Source organism: Crinia signifera, chromosome 2, assembly GCF_055691185.1.
Source record: "Crinia signifera chromosome 2, ASM5569118v1, whole genome shotgun sequence".
Lineage (NCBI taxonomy): Eukaryota > Metazoa > Chordata > Amphibia > Anura > Myobatrachidae > Crinia > Crinia signifera.
In genome coordinates this window covers 79,886,206-79,913,927 of record NC_139218.1, presented here as the reverse complement: position 1 = coordinate 79,913,927, position 27,722 = coordinate 79,886,206, and the positions used below count along the sequence as shown (strand labels likewise).

The 27,722-nt window shown below is 44.1% G+C and overlaps 1 protein-coding gene across 5 annotated transcripts in view; it reads left to right on the top strand.

The window, feature by feature from the left end:
• Positions 1-27,722, top strand: part of CNKSR2 (connector enhancer of kinase suppressor of Ras 2) — a 326,527-nt gene that overhangs the window by 286,890 nt on the left and 11,915 nt on the right. For 3 of the 5 annotated variants that reach the window (XM_083172470.1, XM_083172469.1, XM_083172467.1), the window contains one exon: positions 9,491-9,687. The exons of 1 other annotated variant lie outside the window; for it this stretch is intronic. In XM_083172470.1, coding sequence (XP_083028596.1) covers positions 9,491-9,687 — 197 coding nt within the window. The remainder of the gene's footprint in view (positions 1-9,490; positions 9,688-27,722) is intronic. One more of the 5 variants, XM_083172468.1, reaches the window with a different exon arrangement.

Here is a 27,722-nt window from a genome sequence, read left to right as displayed (position 1 = left end):
GGGAGTCATAGATTTTAACCAACGAGTGATCTAAGGACTCTAAATTCAACCAAAGACCATGAATATATATTTATAAAAAAAGAAAACTATTTCCTTAAGATTTTTACTGATGCCAAACTGCGCCTCTTGACAATGAACATGAAATACCTTAGAGCTGCCATGAATCAGCAGAATGCCACAGTTGGATTGAGCGATTGTTACGGTTCTCTCATCTGGGAGGTATTATTATTATTATTAGACAGCAGGGCAGCAGTCATTCTATGTAGTGAGGTGCGGAGACTGTGTAATCATTCACAACGGTCACTAACGCAGCGAAGCTTACATTCTACATTCCCTTAGCACACACAATCTTATGATAAGTTAATTGGCTTCTGACCTAATGGACCTAATAGTAAATGTTTGGACTGTGAGAGCAAAATGGAGCCCCCTATTGAAATCCACACTTATTTGGAGAATCTACAAACCTCACACACATACAGCAGACCCATGTCAAATTGAACTCATTACCCCAGTGCTGTGAGACCGCAATGCTAACCTCTGTGTTGCCCATAATCAGAGGGTTTTCTTTGTACCAAAGATAGAGGTCTCCAGTAATGATGATAAAGTGGCACTGGTACGTCGAAGGGTAGGAATAAATGTGGGGTGGTCAAAGAACCCACTCTAAACAGGTATTTAACACTGAAATATGTCAACCTTTCCACATTCTTCAAGAGATGAAGGGTGACATTTAATAGGATGCGATTTTTGTTTTTTTTGGTGATAATTAGGCAACAAAATGGCATTATCGCATTTTTGCTGATATCGCCAATTTAATAGGGTGCGCTAAGTCCCTGGTGATGGTTTTATAAAATCCTGGGGACCCCTATTTGTTTTGCCCGATGATTTTATGAAACCAGGACCGGCTCTTTGAGCCCGGGGCTGGTTATGCTCGGGAGGGGGGACCCCACGCCGGTTTTTATTTTATTTTATTTTTTTACACAAATCGCACCTGAAAATGTGCGGATTTTCATGACTGAAAATCACACATTTTCTTGACTAAAAATCGCACTATATGGCACTTTATCGCGCTTTTTTGCCGGGAATCCGCATCTCATTAAATATGCGGTTTACAAAAGAAAAATGCGAATTAAAAAAAAGCGATGTGCGGCGATATGGTGCGATTTTGAAAAGTGCGATAAAATCGCATCCTATTAAATGTCACCCGAAGTGTTATTCAAACAGAGATAGCAGGCGCTTTATCTGTGTGAATTAGGGAACTAAACAGTGATATCACGGCTATATAGAAAGTTCAGGAAACTCCGAAACTTTGATGGCAAACAAGGCAGCATAGAATGATTACCGTCTCACAAGATTATTAGTGGTGATTGTTGATAATTTGCAGAGATAGGACCAGTGCTGTAGCAGGGCAATTGTCTGCCCTTTTCTGGCTTTTCCCCCAAATGTGATCAATCGTAGGAGTCAGCAGATTGGCCCAATGCAGAAGAGCACCTCCTGAAATGTCCCAAGGAAGGATGCTCCATTTAACTGTGTATCAGCTCTACTTAATATACCCTGCAAGCTGAATACAGGTGCTGTGTGGCAGAAACTGTGCCAGCCCAGGGCCCTGGGCAGTGGCACCACTTGCATGAAAAGACCTACTATGAGTGAATAGACCTGCTATGAGAAAAGATACATAGATGATGCTCAACATAAGCACAAAACCATCACTTACATCCTTCTATACATTCTGGGAATGGCATAAACAAGCCTTGTATTAGACAATGGAATATTACCTCTTATGGCAGACAGCATTGCCAGTCAAAAGCCATGGGATTTCTTAAGTATCATGTAAGAATTTATCAGGTGATGAGTGCTGGTTCGTTATCTTACATTTGTCATGTTCCTACCAATGTCACATTGTCCTGGCCATAGGGTGGCAGAATTGCAGGTGCAGCATTTTGGTTAATTTTGCATGCATTTTTGTGCTCAAATAATTGTTTATAGCTTACCTGTTATGAACAGCCATACCATCCATTAGTTGGTAAATAATTTCCATGTATTAATGGTATGCAGATGTAATGCATTTGCAGACTGGAAGGATATACTGTAGGACAGAACTGAAACAATTGGCTGTGAGTGGGGTGGAGGAGTCAAAACTGTTACATCTGGCGCTGATAGCTATCAATGATGTGTACAGCACTGCTGATTTAGGTTGACGATATATAAAAATATATTAATATTAAAATAAGCAGTACTGGAACAGTTGTCACGTGTTCTTCCATTACCTAAATGTTCGAGAGTCTAAGAAAACTTGTGCTGTGTAAAAATAATATGAGGAATGCAGCTATGTCTGTGCTGGGACGCCATCTGACATTTAACATGCTTTAGACGTGAGGCGCATGATATCATGAAGTACCAACCAATGTTCTTAGCCCAGCTGGTCATAGTCATAAAAAAGAACTCCTTGTGTCCAAGACATTAAGCCAGTATCACATGTCACGTCTACTGCTTTGTACCACATTTCTCTTGAAGCTTTTTATATCTGGATTTACATTTTTTTTGGGTGCCAAGACCCAATGGAAAAACAGAACATCAAGTTCATAAATATACTATATATTGTCCATGTTGATTGGTAATGCATAGTTATTAAAGGATATTTTCTTTTTATCCTTTTAGATAGTTTGCTATATTAGTTTAATGACCACTTTTTATTTTTTATTTTTAATGAACCACTAAGCCTTTATGGAAATCCTCAAACATGTCTGGGATATTAATAAAGGTCACAATTTGTTATATGAAAATTTTGGGACAGAAAATTTTGGGGATATCTTAGTGTTAAGGGCCTCCTAATCCAATACAAGATGGTCCCGGCAGTAAGAATCTATTGTGTAGAATAGCTACTGTATAAATGATCTACCAAATGTCAAGAGCGAGTCAAAATGTGGATGATTTCTGTGTAAATAATAGTTTTTCCAGTGATGAATTAAGTTTTTTGACATAATGGTCTTTTAATTGACATTATTTTATATTTTGTCAGCTGTATGTTACTCTTACGGTTTCATGCATGGTTCATTATATTTTAATATTTTTTTATACTAAATTGACTCTTTTTATTGGTACATACTGTATTTGCTGGCGTATAAGACTACTTTTTTCCCCTGAAAAACATGCCTCCAAGTGGAAGGGTCGTCTTATACGCCGGGTGCACTTATATAACAAACTCTATATTTTCAGTGGAAATGTTGGGGGGTCGTCTTATACGCCCAGTCGTCTTATATGCCGGTAAATATGGTATTTTAATTATTTTCGGAGGAAATCTTTCTTAATATAAATAAAATAAAATAAGTATCTCAATACCTACCTAGTGTATGTAATTTAGTATATATCTTGTATCAATGTGTAGCATTATTTCAAGTACTGGTCCCCTTTATTATAGGCTAAATAAAGCAAAGGGTATTCAAAATAGAGCAAATTCTCTTCATTGAAGGACTATTCAGTAAGACTACATGCTGTAATGGCAGCCTCCTGGAAAGTGTAAATTAATATGCTATCATTACATGAAGTATATTAACTAATTATTAAGATGTTTAATAATTACATTTTTTACTGAAAACCTAAAGTTTATTTGTCGAAAGTTTTGCTGTAATTAATGATGAAAGCAAGCTAAATGTATTGTATTTACTGTGTGACCGCTACTCGCTTGCCTGAATTGCAGGCTATCAGTGGCTGATTACTGGACAGTATATAGCCAAATACCGTATAAAGGTGTTGGGCAGGTTTTTGACACAGACATTTTTTTATGACCCTTACACATCATTTTACAAATGAATGACCCTTACACATTATGCTACACAGGAATGACCCTTATACATTGTTACACAGTAGTAGGGCACCTTGTACAAGTTATGCACAGTGTATAAGTGTACCGGTTGCATAACTTCTGCACTGTGTGATGTGCTGACCGAGGACTGGTGGAGACATAGGGAATGGAGTGCTGAGTGGGTGAAAGATGGATGAGGTGTCAATCAAGTGCCAGGGAAGAGGCTACCTCTTAGGGAACAGATGACAGAGATGGAATTCAAATTACTTTGGGGACAGTTGAGGTACCCGGGTGTCTAGCGCTCCATTCCAAGAATAAATAATGAGTATTGTATTTATATCAGAAAAAATGCTTGTGCATTCCAAGAGTATTGGCATAGATGGACTAAATCTATGACCAAGTTACAAGTCTGTGTGTTTTTATTTAATTTATGTTCATACTTAAATTACCTGACCCTCTCCATGAGGGAGAAAATGGTCTGTCCCTGGACTTTCCTGGTCATTTAAGATTGCCATCACCTGTGGGAGCTAGGTAATTGATAAGAAAGGTGTTTCACCACAGGTGATGGCAATCATACATTACCAGGGAAGTCCAGGAACAGAGCATTTTCTCCCGCATGGAGAGGGTCAGGTAGGCAAGCATGTTTATGTTTTGTATTCGGATAATCCTTTCTATCTACCTATTCTTCATTTTCTTAAGATGGGGACAGACTATATACTTTTCATTAATGATATGCATGATAGTGATATCCTTAATGATATTATCGTGCATATCGTTCAGTGTCTACCCACTATATCATAAATTATATCAGTGGTGCCGCATATTGTGCAGTTTGTACGAGGCTTTATAGATGAAAAAAATTGAAAATTATTATCTTTATAGAGTCCTCTGTATATTTTTGGAAACAACTTTATCACTTTTAAAATATTATTTTTAATAACATACAAATAACATACAAATAAAATTGTTGAATAAAATGTAGAGTTAAAAGCTGGGCAGCTTAATTGATTTGCGTGAAGAGAGAGTAAGCGACCCGCACCATATATGGTACGTAGAATGTTTGCGTGGGTTTTTATATATGTGAATGGCAATATGCCCACCTATGGGAAGTTAGTTATATATAAACTCTATCCTCCTAGGTTAAGGGTGCTGTCTACTGATTAGAAGATATGAATTCATATGAAGAAGAGAAAGCAAATCAGTTTCACTATGACGCACTCCTAATTCACACAATGTCAACGTATGACTAAAATTACAGTATATCTTTATTAAATAATTTACAGTAATAAGTATCACTCACAGGCCATCATTATTCAAATAATCATTTTTAAATTTTTAATATTTATTAAATAATTATTATTATTATAATTATTTAATAAATATTAAAAATTTAAAAATGATTATTTGAATAATGATGGCCTGTGAGTGATACTTATTACTGTAAATTATTTAATAAAGATATACTGTAATTTTAGTCATACGTTGACATTGTGTGAATTAGGAGTGCGTCATAGTGAAACTGATTTGCTTTCTCTTCTTCATATCAGCTTAATTGATTTGTCAGTTCTGTTTATAAAACCTGGCACAGCCCTAAGGAAGTGACTGCAAGAAACACTGACTGTGGGAGGAGAATCAAGTTTTAGCAGCTTTATATATATATATATATATATATATATATATATATATATAGTCCCAGGGTAGCCAGGCACTACCTCCTAACTCAGTTACTGTCTGGGTGCTCGCACCAAACAAATGTATGTATATTCCCAGCGAGGGTGCTGCACTCCAAAAGAATACTTCAGTTAATCCATATAAAATGAAGATTTAATAAGCAACGTTTCGATGTCAGCGCGACATCGTCGCGCGTCGTTGAAGCCTGATGACGATGTCGCGCTGACATCGAAACGTTGCTTATTAAATCTTCATTTTATATGGATTAACTGAAGTATTCTTTTGGAGTGCAGCACCCTCGCTGGGAATATATATATATATATATATAGCATAGATGGCAAAAAGGCGTCACTCGGAGACTGGATACAAATTCAAAGCTTTTATTGTGTGGTGACCGACACCAGTGTTTCAAGCTAAACTGCTCGTCCTCAGGGGTACCCTGAGGACGAGCAGTTTAGCTCGAAACACTGGTGTCGGTCACCACACAATAAAAGCTTTGAATTTGTATCCAGTCTCCGAGTGACGCCTTTTTGCCATCTATGCTACATTTGGTCTGCGACCTGGGAAGGCACCGGAGCAAGTATTATTCTTATACACCTGTGGAGTGCCGGATTCTTCTTTGCCTATATATATATATATATATATATACTGCTGGTTCTTTCTGTACAGTAGAGTATAGCAATGAGGAGAGGTGTGTACCTTGGGTCAGAAAATATATGAGAGGAGGAAAGGGGACATGGAGATAAAGGTGTAAACTGAGGAGAGGTGGAGTGGATTAAAAGAAGTGGACACAGAGAAACTGGAGGGACCCAAGGAGAGGATAGGAATGAGGGAAATGCATATGAATAAGATAATTACCAACACCAGACCTGATGCCAATTGTGCCGGGACAGTTATAACACCACCCTCATGTCCTTGACCTCGGCTCCTTTGCGCAAGTGACTGTGTCACCAAAAATAAATACCTGGCTTCGCAATGTGATGTCCTGATGCCATGACACAGCCACATCTTAAAAAAAAAAATCCTGACTGGTAGACATCCGCCATACAGTATCTACTGCTTGGCTGGACCAACCCACCTGGCCATCTGCCCTTGCCAGATGGCCAGTCTGGCCCTAGACCTAATTATTTACTATATGCTTCAGTAAGTTTTAATCAGCTGGTGAAAAACCTTAATGCAAAGAAACAGAGCCATTTTTACCCTTATTAGATCTTATTACTGTTTGATATGGGATGGTCTTAGAAAGTGTATAATACTCAAACTTGTGATGGGCATAGCATGACATGTATTAAAAAAACATACTGACTGCATCACTTCCAGTGGTGGCACAGAGGGCATAATGGGCTTGATCATGTGTTTGTGTGGCAAGAGGCATGGCCTAATGATACTAAACGCGTCACACCAATAGTGATCTGGAAACTCTATGGGAGAGGAAAATAATAAAAATTGGTATGTATTAAGAGAAGAACCTAGCATAATTATGTTAAGTGGTTCCTGTCCTGTCTTTGATTTAAAAAGCAAAACCAAAATACACAATGAGTTTCCATGATTTGTCTGTTAGTCTGTATGTATTTTATTTGAAAACACATTTTATATTTGTTGTTGGAATCAGAAAAAAATTACAAAAAAGTACCAAATCCTAAACACACTACGAGACTGTCTCAGCTCACCAAACAATCATTACATACTAATATGTCTGCCTACGTTGGTTTACTGTTTTTGCTGTGCCTGCTTTAAAGTCCACACATTTACAACACTTCAGAACTACAGAACGTCTTAAAATGTAATCCAGATACACCTTTTAACTGGCATAACCATATGTCAGATAAAATTCAATTATAACTGTTCTTGATGAACAGCCCAGAGGTGCCAGATCAAATTAGTAGTTTAATAGCGGTAATACATTGTCACTGATGAGAGTTAAAACATGCATCAATTAGCAGTATAAAAATATAAACAACCTGTGTGTTCGGCGTTGACAGCAGAATTTACTACTGGCCGCCTCCCAGCTTGGAAACAAAGCATTGTAATTTATGTGCTTCTTCCCTGCCAATATCCATCATGCATTCCATAGAATGTACTGGTAGTTGCTAACCGTTTTTTTTTTTTTTTTTTTATGATTGTGAAAGATCATTTTGAGGATTAGTAGGTAAATAATTACTGGTGCGGCAGTTACTTATATCATACTCCATTGTCCATTATACGTTTACATAAACTAGACATTGTCATACTAATTAGCCATATTATTCCAAACAAAAACAATAAAAATAAACATGCATTTTAAAAACTATTTTATTTAGAAATTGTCGTTGAATATATAGAAAGGAAGCAACGCTGTTTTATATACGTAAATGAATTCGAGACTGTGACATGTACAGCCTGCCTTGTGCCATACTGCAGTAATGTCATATTTGACTGACTTCATATCAACAAATATTGCCCATCTTTTCAAATGATTAATTGCTTTTCATTAAATAAAACACTACAAAATAAATTTAAAGCAAAAATCCAGTTAATATAACACTTTCACACTCAATTCGTCACCTCACTTTCGGCAACCATGTAATTGCAAAAGAACAAGTGACTGACAGCATTTTTTTTATTAAAAGCCTGCCCCAAAAACACTTGAGCAAAACAAAGAATCATATAAGACTCAAACAAGAATCAAATAATAGAGCCAACTATAACATTAATGGTGACCATTGTGTAGAAACCAAAGTTTATTAAAACGTAGGTACAGTAGGTCCCAATAACCGGTAATAAACTGAGAAATTGTCAGTTTTTAGCTTCTTTAGAACACATACTAATTTATAAGGTTTCTTGAAGCTGTTTATACCTTCCAACCCACAGAACTGCCCTGATCTAAGGGTGGTTCTTGGCAATTAGAAATCTGCTGTAACAGAACACCTACGTAACTAATTGTGACTCTATATAGACCTAACAGAACCACGCCATATGTAACCGACTTGATTTGGATAAATAAGAAGGAAACTGCCATTACTTATACAGTAAAAGTGGTTTGATTAGATGTATTTGCTGTGATTTGGGAGATGTAGATTTTTTTTTGTAGGTTTTTTTGGACAGTATTTTGCACAATAATTATTAATATCTCCTGTTTAGAAATTCTGCGCTGCCCTCTAATATGAAATTACTGATATTAAATAAGCATCAATTAAGGATATAAATTCACTTTGTAAAAACCAGTATACTGTAATATATTACAGTCTATAACCGTGGTGCATGCTATTGTCGAAGGACAGAAATGTTTGCACTATTAGGGTTTTATCTCCAGTTCTTGGAGTTAAAAAACTGTGTTCTCTTTTTTTTTTTTTTTTTACTTGTGTTGTTTTAAATTAACCTCCAATATTTATATGCGGTAAACTGGCAAAAATAACCCACATACGGTCAGTCTAACCTGCATTATACAGCTTCTACAATAAGCTCAGTGGTCTGGTTATACTTTAAATGACAACCCATAGGTATTTATATAAGTTATATTTTGGTTAGAATGGTCTAGGTCTGCTTTCTTTGACTGCAACTCTACTAGTCCATTAATTTCTCTCCTAGCCATAAAACATTTAAGTACTGTATCTTTAATAAACTTGAACTCTTTATTTTAACACCTCCAAAAAATAAATATTTCCCAAATATAAAAAAAAATCAGGTCCAATGCCGCTACCAATTCCCTGGTTCAGTAGACCCTGGACTCTGCCAGTATGGAACCTTATGCCTCTCCATGGGGCTACCATTGGTAGGATGTTTTTGTGATGATCAGTGAAGGTGCATTAACCAGGTGAGACAGACCTCTAGTCCACTAACAATGGATGCAGGTCATATTTCCCCCATTACTGTGCTCCTAAAAGCATCAGGTACAGTTCTAGTAGTGATCTAAAATTGGTAGGTAAAGTTCTCCTTTAATTACAAGACAATGGAGCCTGCAAAAACAACCAGGACAAAATAAGGTGCTGGTATATTTTTTCACCCGTTAATGTTGCTCCATTCCTTCTGTTTTCACAATAGCAGAAACTGTAGACAAGAAACCAGCAGACTCTTTACAAGATCTCTACAGGGCCCTGGAACAGGCCAGTTTGTCCCCTCTTGGAGAACAGCGACTCTCAACCAAAATGGAGTACAAGAAGTCTTTTATTAAAAGGTGTAGTGATCCAGTAGTCAATGAAAAACTTCACAGACTGCGAATTTTGAAAAGCACTTTAAAGGTAGGACATTAGAAAAGACATTTAACCATGGACACTGGGATTTATTGGACCTCTTAGGAGTCTTTAGGCATAAGTCTTTATGCTTTGGTTTGCTGAACTACAGTATGTATTATCCAGCTGGGACACGTTGCTGCATGGGGGGAGGAACAGGGCAGTTTCATCTTCAGCTGAGGTAAGTTTGGAAGATGTAAAATATGCAGCAGAGTAGCTGTAGATTTTGTTTAAGCATAGTGTATGGATTGGTCAAATGAAAAATATATAGACTTTGTCACTATCTGGATGACAAAAGTCCATAATTGTACACTGTACTGACTTCTATTGCCATATTTGAACAATGTTGTCAGAGTTCTAAAGGTTGGTTTACAGAAATATCTAACCATTCACGTCTTTTCATTTTTCATATGACAATTTCTTATCAGCCCATGTGTGTTTTGTTAATGGTAAACATTATTTTAAATTGTAATGCCTGGAATAGGCTGTTTTATTTACTTCACATAAATCTCTTTATTTTCTTTCTATGGCCATATGCACATACCTACTCTCCTGACATGTCCGGGAGATTCCCAATAGTAAGAGATTCCTCCCAGACTCCCTACAGGGTTGTATCACACTCTCCTAATACTATTTCTGTCCAATCTATCTGGGTTATCTGTATCTGTCCGGGTGCCGGACAGTTTCCCGACATTTGGGATCCCGACAGTCATTACCCCGACGTCGGGATCCCAACAGTCATTACCCCGACATCGCGATCCCAACAGTCAAAACCCCGATAACGGCTATTCTCCCTCGTCAAGGACCACGACCCCCATAGAGGGAGAATAGAATAGGTGCCGAGCGTAGCGAGTCAGCAAGCGGCTTTGTTGCGCTCGCCCGCTGTCTGAGTCCGGCCAGTTGGGATCCCGACGTCGGGCTAATGACTGTCAGGATCCCAACTGTCGGGAGCATGTACCACCTCCATATGTCCTACTCCTCTTGGGAACAAGAGCCTAATGAGTAATGTGATTGTCCAACAGATCATTTATAGACTGAGAAACTTTTACATACGGTACTGCAAAATTATTTTAACCATTTGAGATGAAGAGAATTTAGTTTTTATAAGTGCAGATATCCAAGTCCATACATAGGTTATGGCTCCCAAGATCATTTTTGTTCCTGGGCCCACATCAACTTGAAAAATATAATTAATATATCTACATATGTGCCCTTATTCAAATCTGATCGCAGTACAAATTTGTTCTCAAAATGGGCAAAACCATGTGCACTGCAGGTGGGGCAGATGTAACATGTGCAGAGAGAGTTAAATTTGGGTGGGGTGCGTTGAAAATCTAAATTGCAGTGTAAAAGTAATGCAGCCAGTATTTACCCTGCACAGAAACAAAATAACTCACCTAAATCTAACTCTCTCTAAACATGTTACATCTGCCCCACCTGCAGTGCACATGGTTTTGCCCATTTTGAGAACAAATTTGTTCTGCGATCAGATCTGAATAAAGGCCATAATATGTGAGTACTGGCTGGTGGCATACTGTATATGTTAAGAGTGTTCTATGAGTTAATATTGTTTCTTCTGTAATACGGTCACTAGGTTGACCCTATTTAAGTCGACATACATTGGGTCAACCACTAAAGGTTGACAGGGCTTAGGTTGACATGGTTAAGGTTGACACAAACCTTAGGTCGACAATGGGAAGGTTGACATGAGTTTATCACTTTTTTTGGAACCAACATGTGCCTACAGGTGGTATTTCATACCCTACCTTCCACTATGTTGCAGTAGGAAAATAAAATAGTTCCCGAGCCTGAAGCATGGTGAGCATGAGCAGTACACTTTGATGGTGACTATGTCAACATTTGGGACTGAAAAACTGGCATACTGTAGTTATTCAATCTGATTGGCTGCTCATTGTCGCTGCAATCCCACCTATTCCTATTTCTTATTTACTCTGCCATCTTCAAAAATGACAGAAAAGGAAATATTTACCAGCTCTTATGATCAGTAGCAATTACATATAAGATTATCAGAGTGTTAGAACAGTATATATATATATATATATATATATATATATATATATATATATATATATATATATATATACATATATATATATATATATATATATATATATTACCCGGTGATAAGGCAGCACTACAACGGACTTCAAAGAAATAACCACAAGCAGACGGGTTTGCATGATCTTGCAAACCCGTCTGCTTGTGGTTATTTCTTTGAAGTCCGTTGGAGTGCTGCCTCATCACCGGGTACTACATTGTCTACAGTCACTTGACTGCATTCCAGAGGAGGGCACCCAGGTAACATCCAATCTACTCACTTTAAATGGAGAGCCGGTCTGCAACTCTTTCTCTTATATATATATATATATATATATATATATATATATATATATATATCTCCTATATATTTGGCTACATCTGTCACTCAAAGTGGGTGTCTGTGTCTATAACGCTCTGTTCCTGGACTTTCCTCTTAATGTGTGATTGCCTTCATCTGTGCTGAACACCTTTCTGAGAAATTAACCTGTTTAAAACAGGTGATGGCAATCATACATTAAGGGGAAGTCTAGAAACAGAGCATTGGGTCATGTTGGGAGGTATGTGACAGAGAACCAGCCCAGTGAGCCCACAGACAGTGCCAGACACCCACTGCCTTCCCATGTTGCCCAGCACTGCTACTCCACAGCCACCAGGTGAGCGCCCCCCTCCCGCGATTTGCGGCAAAACCTCCCCCCCCCGCGCGCCCCCCCCTCCCGCGATTCGCGGCAAAAACACCCGCTCCCCCGCGACCCCCCCTCCCGCGATTTGCTGCAAAAAGAACCCCCCCACGACCCCTCCCGCAATTCGCGGCATAACCACCACCCCGCGACCCCCCCCCCCTCCCGCGAATCGCGGCAAACCCTCCCCCGTGACACCCCCCCCCCCGATTCGCGGAAAAAACACCCCCCTGCGACCTCACTCCCGCGATTCGCGGCAAAAAGAACCCCCCCGCGACCCCCCCTTGCACGATTGGCGGCACCCCCCCTGCGACCCCCCTCCCGCGATTCGCGGCACACCCCCCCCCCCCCACAATTCGCAGCAGCCCCAGGATTAAATGGCACATGCAAAACACTGACATGGCTATGGTCGACAATGAAAAAGGTTGACATGAGTTTTTGAAGATTTATTTTTAATTTTTTTTAATTTTTTCATATTCATTGTCATGTGTCGACATGGACACCAATGAAGTGGCACACTTATGTCAACATTTACATGTGTTGACCTTTCTGTGTTGATTTTTTCTTGTGGCGATTCGCGTCACACCCCCCCCCCACAACCCCCACTCCCGCGATTCACGGCACACACACACACACCTCCCCCGCGATTCTCGGCACCCCACCCCGTGACCCCCCCTCCCGTGATTCACGGCACCCCCGTGACCCCCCACCTCCCGCAATTCGCGGCAACCCCCCACCGGAACCCCTGTGAACCCCGCCCTCCCGCGATTCGCGGCACCCACCCCCGCGACCCCCCCTCCCGCAATTCGCGGCACCCCCCCGTGATTCGCGGCAGCTCCAGAATTAAATTGCACATGGAAAACACTGACATGGCTATGGTCGACAATGAAAAAGGTTGACATGAGTTTTTGAAGTTTTTTTTTTCATTTTTTGAATATTTTCATATTCATTCTCATGTGTCGACATGGACACCAATGAAGTGCCACACTTATGTCAACATTTACATGTGTTGACCTTTCTGTGTTGATTTTTTTCTTGTGGCGATTTGCGTCACACCCACCCACCCCCCCCCCCCCACAACCCCCACTCCCGCGATTCACGGCACACACACACCTCCCCCGCGATTCTCGGCACCCCACCCCGTGACCCCCCCTCCCGTGATTCACGGCACACCCCCGCGACCCCCCCTCCCATGATTCGCCGCAACCCCCGCCCCGTAACCCCCCCTCCTGCGATTTGCGGCAACCACCCCGCGACCCCCCCTCCCGCAATTCGCGGCACCCCCCCGCGATTCGCGGCAGCTCCAGAATTAAATTGCACATGGAAAACACTGACATGGCTATGATCGACAATGAAAAAGGTTGACATGAGTTTTTGAAGTTTTTTTTTCATTTTTTGAATGTTTTCATATTCATTCTCATGTGTCGACATGGACACCAATGAAGTGCCACACTTATGTCAACATTTACATGTGTTGACCTTTCTGTGTTGATTTTTTTCTTGTGGCGATTTGCGTCACACCCCCCCACCCCCCCCCCACAACCCCCACTCCCGCGATTCACGGCACACACACACCTCCCCCGCGATTCTCGGCACCCCACCCCGTGACCCCCCCTCCCGTGATTCACGGCACACCCCCGCGACCCCCCCTCCCATGATTCGCCGCAACCCCCGCCCCGTAACCCCCCCTCCCGCGATTTGCGGCAACCACCCCGCGACCCCCCCTCTCGCAATTCGCGGCACCCCCCCGCGATTCGCGGCAGCTCCAGAATTAAATTGCACATGGAAAACACTGACATGGCTATGATCGACAATGAAAAAGGTTGACATGAGTTTTTGAAGTTTTTTTTTCATTTTTTGAATGTTTTCATATTCATTCTCATGTGTCGACATGGACACCAATGAAGTGCCACACTTATGTCAACATTTACATGTGTTGACCTTTCTGTGTTGATTTTTTCTTGTGGCGATTCGCGTCACACCCCCCCCACCCCCCCCGCAACCCCCACTCCCGCGTTTCACGGCACACACACCCCCGCGATTCTCGGCACCCCACCCCGTGACCCCCCCCTCCCGTGATTCACGGCACACCCCCCGCGACCCCCCCTACCATGATTCGCCGCAACCCCCGCCCCCGTAACCCCCCTCCCGCGATTTGCGGCAACCCACCCCGCGACCCCCCTCCCGCGATTCTCTGCAATCCCTCCCCTCCCGCGATTCGCAGCATTCACCCCCCCACAACCCCCCCTCCTGCAATTCGCGGCACCCTCCGTTACCCCCCCTCCCGCGATTCGCGGACACCTAAGTTGCAATACAGGGCATCTTTCATACAATTCTAACCATATTTCTCATATACAAACGTTCACAAATTAAGGGGGCGCAGCCCCTTACGACGGTGTGAAGAGCGCCCGTAGGGCGCGATGAATCACCTAGTATATATATATATATATATATATATATATATATATATATATATATATATATATATATATATATATATATATATATATATACAGGTTGATATCCGAATATCCGTTATCCGAATTATTCCGAAAACCATACATTGCAGAAAGTGAAAAAAAAAAATCATTTTTGCTAAAAATATACTGGGGACATTTGTAACAGCACTACTGAGGACATAATGGGCCGTATTCAATGAGCCTAATTCGCCATGTTTTGGGCATGCTATTTTTATTCATGTGCTGTAAGCACATGAATATATATTTAATTTAAATTTTTTTTTTTTTTTTTACACGAGCAGCCAGCAGGGGGCCGGAGCCGAGCCGCTTATTAGTTATTCATATATTCACTGCATCCGATCATTACATATGCACGATCGGGTGCATTGAATATCTGCTTCCCTGCTGGCTCTCCCGGGGGGCAGCCTGCGCTGCCTGGCACCCGGGGAGCCCACCTCCCCCCCCCCCCACAAACTTCTGGGGCAGGCAGGGAGACTTCCATCTCCCTGCCTGCCGCCGTGCTCAGGCTCCCTGCTGCATCCGCCGCAGGAGTTAAAATTCGCCGGTCGTTGAATACTGGAGCCGGCGAGGCTCCGGAACACGGCGGGCAGTGGCGAATGTGCAGCGAATCCTAAACAGGATTCGCTGCACGTTGTCATTTTTCTCATTGAGTACGGCCCAATATGTAACTGGCACTACATATATGTGCAAGACGCAAGACATGATTGCTTGGCATTCAAATTCAGTACCTGAGATAGTACACAAACTATGTTTCATGTTTTGAAACCTTGTTTTACGCACAAATAAAATATATTTGTGTGTATTTCATGTGGTTGATGTGTTTATACAGAATAAAAGCAAGATACATCAAAATACATCATTGAAATATTAAAATATTCCGAAATACGGATTAATCCGTTATCCAAAATTCTTCTGGTCCCGTGCATTTTGGATAAGGGATACTCAACCCTGTGTGTATGTGTGTGTTTGTGTGTGTGTGTGTGTGTGTGTGTGTGTGTGTGTGTGTATATATATATATATATATATATATATATTTATTAGTAGTCACTGCTGCCACTTAATGTACTTACTGGTGCTTGTGCTCATGAGTCAATGTTAGGAGCATAGGTCGCTCACAGGAAAAGGAAGTAAGGTCAAAAACACGGAGGGAGAAAATGAGCGTGGTCCCCTGTATTTTAGGAACTAGCACCGGCCTCATGGAGCTTGCACAGGTTCTGAAAATACGGGGGGGGGGGGTTGTTGAATAATTGGTGAATCCCCATATTTTAAGATCCAGCACGGGCTTTACTAGCAGGGTGTTAATGCCACAGCCAGAGATCACACTTGATGGAGTCCCATGACCAAAGCATTATCCTCCCTAACTAGTCAGCCCAGGACAGGGATTCTTGGGAAAGTGGGGAACCCCCAAGTAAAGGGGCCCCCATTCTAAAGGGCACCCCAGGCCTTGGCTGAAGCCCGGGGCTATCCCCTGCACCCCTGGTTGGTGGGTGTGGGGTTGATAGCTTTTGCATAAAGTAGTATTGGCCTTTACAGTTAGACTACAGGTTCCAGCAAGCCTGCACCACGTGCTGGGATTTGGAGAACCACAAGTATCAGCATTAAGGTCCTGCTGGTACCTATAGTTCACCTGCAAAGGCAATATTTTCAAAAAATACACCACACAACACTGATTGTTTTAATATTTTATGGTACTTGTGTATTAGCAGGGCGCCCACTAAGCTATTTGCTTAGTGGGCTATTCTGCGTAGTGAAATCGCATCGCATGGCAGGTTTTCGTGCCGTGCGATGTGATGCGATCTCACTAGTTAATTGATTCACTGCACCCTGACTGCCCATCGCATCACACGCAAAATCGCATGCGATTAGTGAGGGTATGAAAAGGTTGGGAGGACGCATAACCGCGTCCCCTCGCGAGGCTCGCTGCGCACGCCACGCTTCTGGGTGACGTGGATTGTGGGGGTGTGCATGGGTGCTTTTAAAATGAAGAACCATCACATTTCATCGCATGGGTGCTTATACAATGAAAAATCGGATCCCATCGCACCGCAAATGGGATGCGATGCTATACGTGTGCCGGGGTGCACTAAAAATTAACTAAGGAAAATTACATTACATCGCATTGTACAGCAAAATTGCATGCAATGTGATTTTCCTATGGTGCCGTACGTATGTAAATTGAGCACCCTGCAAATACACAAGTACCTAATTTATTTCTCTGGACCTTTACCTAGGGGCAGCAGCCTTTATGCTCTACTGCATGCTGGAGGAATCCACCACCTTTCCAGGGCTTCCTCTGGCGTCTTTATCTTTGATCTTCACTCGGGGCAGTGGCCTTAAAGCTCTTTTGCACTGACTGCTGCATTGGCATCTCCAGGAGCTCTTCCCAGCTCCTCCTCCACCGTCAGACTGCCTGCCCCCTGTCTCACGCAGGCTAATAAAGCCAGCCCAATGGGGCAGGGTGACGACTTTTGGCTACTTTTATGAAATTCTTGAGAAATTCACTGAGAATGAGACGCGCATGCATTGGGGCGCGCAAGCCTCTCACATGCACGTGAGTCCCATTCTCTGCGAATGGCGTGGTGCGTGGCCTGTATATCCATCTGCCTCTGGATTAGTGGTGCATTATCTGCCCAGTGGTGGAGATGCAATAGCATGCTGTATGTTGTCCTGCCTCAACGCACCTCAATGCATCTGAGAGCCCTCCAACAGTGGTGTGCCAAAACCCTAATCTAGGCACGCTGTCGGGATGAATAAGCATGGCTCCATCTGTACCTTCTACTTTCCTCTTATACCTAGCTTCAATATACCATAAGGCATGAAAAGCCTGACGCAATTACACCACAGTGAGTGGTGCAGCATCTTTTTTCACCTTAATTAGCATCTTATACTCAGTCACACGGCAATATATGCGTTGTGAAGCTGCATTGTTGTGGTGTGTTGTGAGTCTATATATATACAAGACACCTGAAAAAAAGCTGTGGCTGCTGCATCATAGCACTTCCTTTACAGATTCAAGTGCACACAGACATACAAGTGACAGATATCAAATGAAGTGGTGCAATTATAAAGATGCAAATAGAGGCTAAAAAGACGCTCAATGCAAGTAGTCACATTGGCACTTGTGCACTGAGAAAGGTAACAGTGTATGAGGATGCATCTATACCTGCACATTTTTGGGGATATAAACATATGAGATAACAACAAGAGAAAAAAGATGTCGTTTATGTGGTGCAGGTGTAATTTTAAATACAATTTAATCTTTATTGGATGGATTAAGAATTTGCAAAATATAAAACACATTACTGTAAAGTAAAAAAAACGGAAAAAAAAACACCAAATTGTGTTAAAATAAGGTGGCTCCCTAAGAGTGCACTGATTTATGATATAGGGCAGTATTCAATGAAGATATTCTCCGTTCATGGCGAGCATTTTTTTTTGCTCGCCGTGCACTCTCCGTGTTCCGGAGGGCTCGCTGCCTCTCCTGCTCCCACTATTCAATGTTTTTAAGACTCGCCGCCACTCGCGGCGAGTCTTAACCCCTGCAGCGGACGAGCGTCCGCGGCAGGGAGCTGACAGGGACGTGGCATCCAGGGAGATTAAAGTCTCCCTGGATGCCACAGAACATATGTGAGGGTAGGGGGCCCCCCTGGGACCCAGGCAGCACAGGCTGCCCCCCCCTATAGCCAGCGGGGGACCCAGTATTCACTGTACCCGAACGTGCATACGGGTGCAGTGAATATATGAATATCTAATGAGCGGCTCGAGCGCTCCGGCCCCCTGCTGGCTGCACTGTGTAAAAAAAAAAAAAATTAAAAAAAATATTTTTTTAAAAATTAAATATATATTCATGTGCTATAAGCACATGAATAAAAATCACATGCCCCTTCACAGAAAAAAATTCCTGATTTTTTGACACCAAAATTAAATACAAAAGCCTTTTAGATTAAAAGTTCACATTCCAGCTCTCCATCAAAAGATGGAGAATTTCTACACGGAGAGAGACGGCGAAAATCAGTTAGAAAGACGGAGAACATTTCACATTGAATAGGCTTGCTCGCTTTTGGAGAGCAAAATGCTCCGTCCAAGGCGAAAAAAGCACAAATTCTCCACAAAAGACGGAGAACTTTTCTCATTGAATACTGCCCATAATCTCTTGTATGAGTGAATTGTCAGGTGTATGTTTTAATGGGCCCCTGTACCTCTTTTTTTAGAATAATTTTTTGTGTTTTTCTTTTTGTTGTTTTTTTATTCGGTCTTTCATATATTACAATGTGGTATATGGTGCTCACAAGTTAATTCTTCACATAACCACACGAGGTCACAGTACTCTCTATTATAACCATGTGTATTATGATAGGTTAGTCTCTTCAGATTAATTGGTGGTGACGATCAAATCTGCCAATAGTGGTCGTGAAAAAATATTATGGTCAGATCGTGCACAATCTGGATAATGCAGAATTCTTACTGTTATAAATATATCAGGCAGATCACTGAAAAATATCAGTGTGATCAGCCCCTATTGTTCATGAGATTCACCAAGAGTGATTGATATTACAGATTATATACTGTATATGATTTGGAATTAGCAGTTGCCTTAAAGCAGATCACTTTGATTTTGTTGTGTGACCAATCAGATAACAGTTGCGGTTTTTAAAATATATTCAGGTAGTTATGGCACAATTAGTGTCCTGTGATTCTCTTATACCCCTTTCACACCGCAGCTATAACCCAGTAATTTGCCGATTTTCAACTGCAGTGTGATAGCGCCAGTTTTAAATTACCGGTACAAGAAAACCGCTAATTCAAAATGGTATCCTACACGTTCAGACCCATTATTTTTGCAGTGTGAATGGGTCTGATCCAGTATTTTGGACCCCACACCGGTCCCCCCCTTCCCCTGGTACCTGGCCAGTGGGGTCCCCCCCCCTTCCCCTGGTACCTGGCTAGCGTGGTCCTTGCATTGCTGGGAATCTCTGCGGGGTCTCTGCGGCAGGTGGGAAGTCAGCGGTGGGGTCCCAGTGGCAGATGCGAACTAGGGCTACTAGTTCCCATCCTCCGCAGGGATCCCGCCGCTGACTGCCCATCTGCCGCAGGAACCCCTCTGCCTCCCCAGCGGTCCCACCGAGGCACACAAAGAGGAAGGCAGGGGATGCGGGAACGGCGGGACACGGAGCCACAACTACGTCCGACGTACCTGAGGGTACAGCGGGTTAGTCGGGATGAGAGGGCACTGGCTGTGGGTCCCCACTGCCCATCCAGCCGGCAGGGAGGTGAGCACAGGCCACGGCTTCGACGAGGGTGGAGGCCGCAACCCTCAGGGCAAGATTCCTCTCTCCCCAGCTTTGCAGCACCAAGGCAGCAACGTTCTTCACACAGTACAAAGCTGAGGGCTGATCGAGTCCCTTATAGGGTGCTGGCGACTTTAAAATACAGCACACACCATGATGTCCAGCGCATGATGTTACTGCCCACAACCACAACTGTTTTCAATGGGTAAAATGGGTTTAATGTGAAAGGTACAAAAAAGGTAATTAACCAGTAATATACCGTTTACAACATGCAATGTGAAAGTGGTTTAACTTGCTCTGACCCATTTTAAGAAAGGTTTAAAAAACCGGGTCAAAGCAGGTTTTGCGGTGTGAAAGCAGCATTATAGGATCATATCCTGTTATATTATCAGGAGGGAGTGCAGAGTATAGTATAAAGAGCATCAAGTGAAAGCATAGGATTTTGTCCTAAGCTTTCACCTGATTCTCTTATACTATAAAGAGAACTACTGCTGATTTCAAATCATTGGGCTGGTGGAATAGCTGCACAAGTGATAGGCCGGGGTGTGGTCTATGGTAGGGACCACTGGAGCCTTCTGAAGAGTTTGTACTATGCTGTGACTCCTGTATGCAGCAATGCTGTAACCTTGCTTGCTTATGCTGATTACCTGGTAAGCTGTGTACCTGCTACAAAATAAAGACCAAGACTTCATCTTATCCAGTGTATGTGATTCCTTGCAACTATATATATCTATATCCTATAATTAGTAAGCCTGCTGAAACCTAATGTTTCGAAAGCTAGTAGATGTAGTTTCACTTGCTGCCAACAGATGGCAGTGTTTCAGAGCCACACAGACACTAGACATATATATATAGCTGTACAGATGGAGCCCCTCTGTCAGCTCCAGGGCTCACCAGAATGTCCCCGTTGGCGAGTGCTGGCTGAGAGGGACTCCATTAGACTGGGATGCGCAAGCGTCTCACACACACGCACGTCTGTCACTCTGCGGCTGGGCGGCGGAACCCTGCCCGTTTCCCCTTCAGGGAGACGGGCAGGGTTAGGGGGTTGTGGGGAGGTGGTGGGGACCGGCAACGGCGGATTGGGATGCGGCGGACGGCAGTGGGAAGCTCCATCAGAATAGGACGTACAAGCATCTTATGCACGCATGCCCCTTCTGACGGATGGCGGGGGCTGACGGTTCTATCGCCAGCCCCTGCAAGAACCAGGCCAGCTCCATCTGTATATATCTGACACAAAGGTGACCTTAGATGCACCAACAATAATAGTAGCAGCTACTCTATAAATCCCCCGTTAGCCGGAGATGGCAAGGGAGAGAAATGGTAATAATAAAGCGTGCCAGCAAATTCCACCACCTTTAAATTTTCACCACAAGTTTTCAAGGTGAAAGACTGTTATTCCAACATTTGTTACACATCCGTATAGTAACAAAATATTTTTATTAAAAACTTAAAATTGCAAATCTGTTCATTGGCTCATTACAGTTAGAATGGAAACATGATGGATTTGAAACCCTACGCGTTTCATTTATTATAATGGGTATCTATAAATGCAGAGTATCTCCAGTAAAATCAAATGATGAGTGTCCTATACTTTCTGTTTTAGAAGGAATGTTTCATATGGATTCGAAACCAAGTGTAGAATCCAGCAGTGTGTCTCCTCAACAGCAAGTGTGGTGTTTCTAGTACAGGTCTGGTTTGCATATCAGGGCTTATATACAGACCACACTGTGCTACTACAGCAGAAAGCAACACCCCAGGCAGGGAAGAGGAACTGCATGGGTTTTCAAAGATGGCGAGTGCTACAATTAACACTATATCTATGTCTATATAATATATATATATATATATATATATATATATATATACATACATACACAAACTTTTTTGTACTTTTTTGGGGGGGGGGGCTTGTTTCCTCTCACACAACAAAATTATACTGATGTGATTGACTATTTTTCTGGAAAACAGTGCTCAATATCTGTGTGCTATATACAGAAAATCTATCCCACAGGTATTTTGTGTTGATCTGTGAACATCGTATTAGAAGGGTGTCCTCAATAATTTAGCAACTGTGTGTGTGTATTTATATATGCTTACAGCAACACTCCCAAAATGTAGTATTCTTTTCAGAAAATATTCTGGGTTGTTTATTGTACTTGATGAATGAGTGCCTGATGAATGGATACTGTTGAAAATATTCGGTACTTATGTAGTATCTGGGCTGCCGATTTTTTGATTGTATGCCTTAAGTTAAGGCATACAATCAGATGCGATGCGATGCGATATCGCATCGCATCGCATGCGACCATCGGATGCGATGACCCGATTTTTCCATAGGAATCAATGTTAAAATTGACTGAGTCCATTTTAACATGGAATTCAATGGGAAAAAGGGGTCCTTTTCATACCCCTACTATCCAAGTGGGCATGGAGTTGGATATAAACCTGTGGCGAGCGTAGCGAGCCACCGAGCCCGAAGCGTGGCGAGCGAACGGTATTCTGTGTCTCCTTGCGGGGCTCGCTACGCTCGCCACGCTTCGGGCTCGCTACGCTCGCCACAGGTTTATATCCAACTCCATGCCCACTTGGATAGTAGGGGTATGAAAAGGACCCCTTTTTCCCATTGAATTCCATGTTAAAATGGACTCAGTCAATTTTAACATTGATTCCAATGGAAAAATCGGGTCATCGCATCGCATCGCATCCGATGGTCGCATGCGATGCGATGCGATGTGCCCGATCCGACCCGATTTAGAAATCGGCAGCCCAGATACTACATAAGTACCAAATATTCCACCCAAAATGGCCACTGCCTCATAGGAGACACTTCTGAAAGTTGTTAGAGGAGCATACCCTCCAACATGACCCATTCCATTAGGTACAAAATGCTCTATTCCTGGACTTCCCTGCCAGTGGCAGTTACAGAGGTGGGACTCCAGCACAGTCCAAAATTCAAAGAGGGGGTTCACATCAACTGCCAGTGAGTCCAGGACAGAGATGTATGGAGTGGCAGTAGCTGTGGCTCCCCTTTTTGAATATTGGACAGTGGTGCAGTCCCACCTCTGTAACTGTCACTGGCAAGGAAGTCCAGAAACAGAGCATTTTGTACCTAATGGAATGGGTCATGTTGGAGGGTATGGAGGAGGTGGCGGCCATTTTGGAAGGGACATTTAGTAGACGGTAAAGGAGACTCTGATGAGTGTTAACAGGGCAACAGTGCTGAGACTGCAGTGGGGATTAATCATGAAACCCCTGACAGCGAGCAGGCAGTGTGATATCATTATAGGGGGTCATAATATGGTGTCTGGGGCATTACTGTGTGCAACATAATATTGGGTAAGGAGCATTATTGTGTCAGTGTAAGGTGTATGGCCACGCCCATTGCCATAATACCACATGGACTACAGTAAGGTCACACCCCCTTTTTGGCCAATTTTTTTTTTTTTTTTTTACAATGTTTATGGGGGTAGGCGCTTATCATAGTTTTTGAACTGGCAGTGGATTTGTCTAGAAACAGCTCTGCTTATATGATTTCTTGTCATATTTACAGGGAAGAGAAAAGGACTGTTAACGGGGAACGCACTAATAGTTGAAGGTATAATAAAATACTGTATACCTTTTATTTATGTGATCGTTGATATTTCCTGTATTACTATATGTATATAGTAATACAGGGAATATTACCGATAACATAAATAAAAGTTATATTTTATTATACCTTCAACTATTAGTGCGTTCCCCGTTAACAGTCCTTTTCTCTTCCCTGTAAATATCTCATATTTGACTGTGAGGAACAGCACCCCCACTATCGATTTATTTAAATTGGGGTCTCTCCAAACAGAATAGTTGGTGTGCAGATACGCAACATGTCCCCTAGATAAGCAAATGTTAAAATGATTTTTTGCCATTCCAGATACTTACGTTACTAACGTTTATGTATATAATGCCTGCATATTACATACTACTTTTACAGAGATTTGTATCATGTAAATCAGTCTCTGCCTCAAGGCAGCTTGCAGTGTAAGTGCTTTACCACACAAACACCCACACACTAACACTTGGATTCTTTTAGTCACCAGTATATTTATAGTCTGTGAGATGAAGCTGGTGCACTCAGAGGGAAGATGCAGGAAGATTAGGAGATCACATGCCGCACAGATATTATCCTGCTCAGAATCGAATCTCTACGGCACCGTGCTGCTGTGATTTAGAGAGACTTGTTATGTATTTATGTATTTGCATTTGATAACTGGGTGGCTGTGCTTGGCTTAAGCAAAGAAAAAAAACATTGCTAAAAACTGTTATTACAAAGCATAGCATATGTAAAATAAAACAACATTACAAATGTGTTGGTGGTAGCGAGAAAATGGTTAAAAAGCTTTGTGGGAGTAGCCAACACACAAGCGATAATGTTGTTGGTAATTTAAGGATGCAGAAGTATAAAGGCAGATATACAATGTAGGTGCAGGCCTCATGCAGCTGCTGTAAGCATAGCATAGTAGTTTTTAGCACTTCTGATCTTGTAACATTCTGGATTCCAAATAGGAGGTCTGTGATTACAGGCTCATTAGTGAGTAAAGTGGTGACTCTAGGTTAAAGGAGGTCGAGCAGAATGGTCAGATCAGCGAAAACATTTGCTATGGTGACCGGATTACTGCACTGCGTATCATTAACAGAATATTACTTACTAGGTGATTCATCGCGCCCTACGGGCGCTCTTCACACCGGCGTAAGGGGCTACGCCCCTTAATTTGTGAACATTTGTATTGTGAGAAATATGGTTAGAATTGTATGAAAGATGCCCTGTATTGCAGCTTCTGGCAGTGGGTGAGGGTCCAGCGTGGCAGCACAGGAGTACCGGACGGTGGCCCTGAGTCAGTGTCTCCTCCTACTGGGTGGGAGTTAGGGTGCATGAGAGCAGGAGGCTGGGATATGAGGCATGATAGGGGTATGTGGGCAACACAGCGTCAGCGATTACCCAGTGGTGGAAGTTACGGTTCAGGAGAGCAGGAAGCTGGGTAGTGATAGGGGTGTGTGGGCATACGGGGGACTAAAGAGGGTGGTGGACACTGTGCAGCTTCTGCCAGTGGGTGAGGGTCCAGCGTGGCAGCACAGAAATACAGGAGTCAGTGTCTCCTCCGACTGGGTGGGAGTTAGGGTGCATGAGAGCAGGAGGCTGGGCGGTAAAGCATGATAGGGGAATGTGGGCAACACAGGGTGAGCGGGTCTCCACTGGCGGAAGTTACGGGGCAGGAGAACAGGAGGCAGGGCAGTGTCCTCCCACATTGATGGCAAAAGTATTCAACATCGGCCATAAACCATTGATTATTTGAAAATCATTGATGGTCGATGGGCATCCCTAGAACTGGAGGAGGGTCGGGGACAGTATGCAGCTCCCGGCAGTGGGTGAGCGTCTCCTCCCACTGGGAGGGAGTGAGCGTGCATGAGAGCAGGAGGCTGTATAATAGTGGTATGTGGGCAGGACATTGATAAAAGTTGTGGCGCTGGTGCAGAGGGCAGTGGGGAAACCTGCAGTGCGGCAGCCAGGTCCAGATTTCCCACCTAGGGGCGGTACCTGCTTGTGGTGGTACCGGATCCCCCATTGTCACGGGGGTACGTGAAATGCGGGGGCCGCGGTGGTCCGCTGGGGGGTGGAATTGCCGGAAGGGGGTCTGGGGGGTCTGCAAATTGCGGGAGGGGGGGTGGTGTGTGGGGATCCGTGGTTAGCGGGAGGGGGCGCGGGGGGGCTTGAATCGTGGGAAGGGGGGTCCGCAAATTGCGGGAGGGGGGTTGTCGGGGTTAGTGAATTGCGGGAGGGGGGGTTGCGGAGGTCCGCGAATTGCGGGAGGGGCGCGTGGGGTGCCGTGAGTCAAGGGGGGGTGGTGCGGGGGTCCGTGAATCACGGGAGGGGTCATGAATCGCAGGAGGCGGGGGTCGTGGGGGGGCTGCGAATCGCAGGAGGGGGGGTGTGGGGGGTTGTCGTGAATTTCATGAGGGGGCGTGAATCAAGGGAGGGTGGGCGCAGGGGGGTGGTGCGGGGGTCCGTGAATCGCGGGAGGGGGCATGAATCGCGGGAGGGGGGGTCGTGGGGGGTTCCGAATCGCAGGAAGGGGGGTATGGGGGGTGCCGTGAATTGCGTGAGGGGGGCATGAATCGCGGGAGGGAGGGTCCCCGAATGTGTGAATTACGGGGCGGTCGCAAATCGCGAGAGGTGCCGAGGGTGCCCGCAAATCGCGGGAGGGGGGGTCGTGGGGGGTTGCGAATCGCAGGAAGGGGGGTGTGGGGGGTGCCGTGAATTACGTGAGGGGGGCATGAATCGCGGGAGGTGGGGTCCCCGAATGTGTGAATTAGGGGGCGGTCGCAAATCGCGAGAAGTGCCGAGGGGGCCCGCAAATCGCGGGAGGGGGGCGCTACGGGGGGTTCCGTGAATCGCGGGAGGGGGCGGCGCGAATTGCGGGAGGGGGGTCGCAAATTACAGTAGGGGGGGGGGGTGCCGTGAATCGCGGGAGGGGGGGTCGCGGGGGGCCCTTTTAATGCCGGGAGGGGGGGGTCGCAGGGGTCCCGCGAATCGCGGGAGGGGAGGATGCAGGGGTCCTGCGAATCGCGGGAGGGGGCTCGCGGGAGGGAGGGGTCGCTGGGGTCCCGCGATTTGCGGGAGGGTCGCGGGGGTCCCGCGTTTCGCGGGAGAGGGTGGTCGCGGAGGTCCAGCGAATCGCGGGAGGGGGTGGTCGGGTCTGGGACGGATATTAGACAGCACTTACATCGACAGCCATTACATCGACACCATTAGTTCGACAGCTCAATAGGTCGACATGGTTTTAGGTCGACATACAATTAGGTCGACATGTCATTATGTCGACAGCTCATTAAGGCGACAGCTCATTAGGTCGACACTGCCATTAGGTCGACAGAGTCTATGTCGACAGTCAAAAGGTCGACATGGGTGTTTTCACTGTTTTTTGGCCGAAATGTCGACACAGTCGACATGGACACAGTTTGAAGTGTACCGCAGCCGCTCGCTATGCTTCGGGCACGGTGCCTCGCTGCGCTCGGCACACTATTTTATTCTCCCACCACACCCTAGTGGATAGTAGGGCATGAAATACCGCCTGTCGGCACATGTCGGCTCAATAAACAGTGAAAAAACCCATGTCGACCTTTTGACTGTCGACATAGACACTGTCGACCTAATGGCAGTGTCGACCTAAAAACATGTCGACCTAATGAGCTGTCGACCTAATGAGCTGTCGACCTAATGAGCAGTCGACCTAATGAGCTGTCGACCTAATGAGCTGTCGACATAATGACATGTCGACCTAATGGTATGTCGACCTAAAACCATGTCGACCTATTGAGGTGTCGAACTAATGGTGTCGATGTAATGGCTGTCGATGTAAGTGCTGTCTAACAATAGTCCGGATACCGGGGTGGTCGCGGGGGTCCCGCGAATCACGGGAGGGGGGTCGCGGGGGTCCCGCGAATCGCGGGAGGGGGGGTTCGCGGGGGTCCCGCGAATCGCGGGAGGGGGGGTTCGCGGG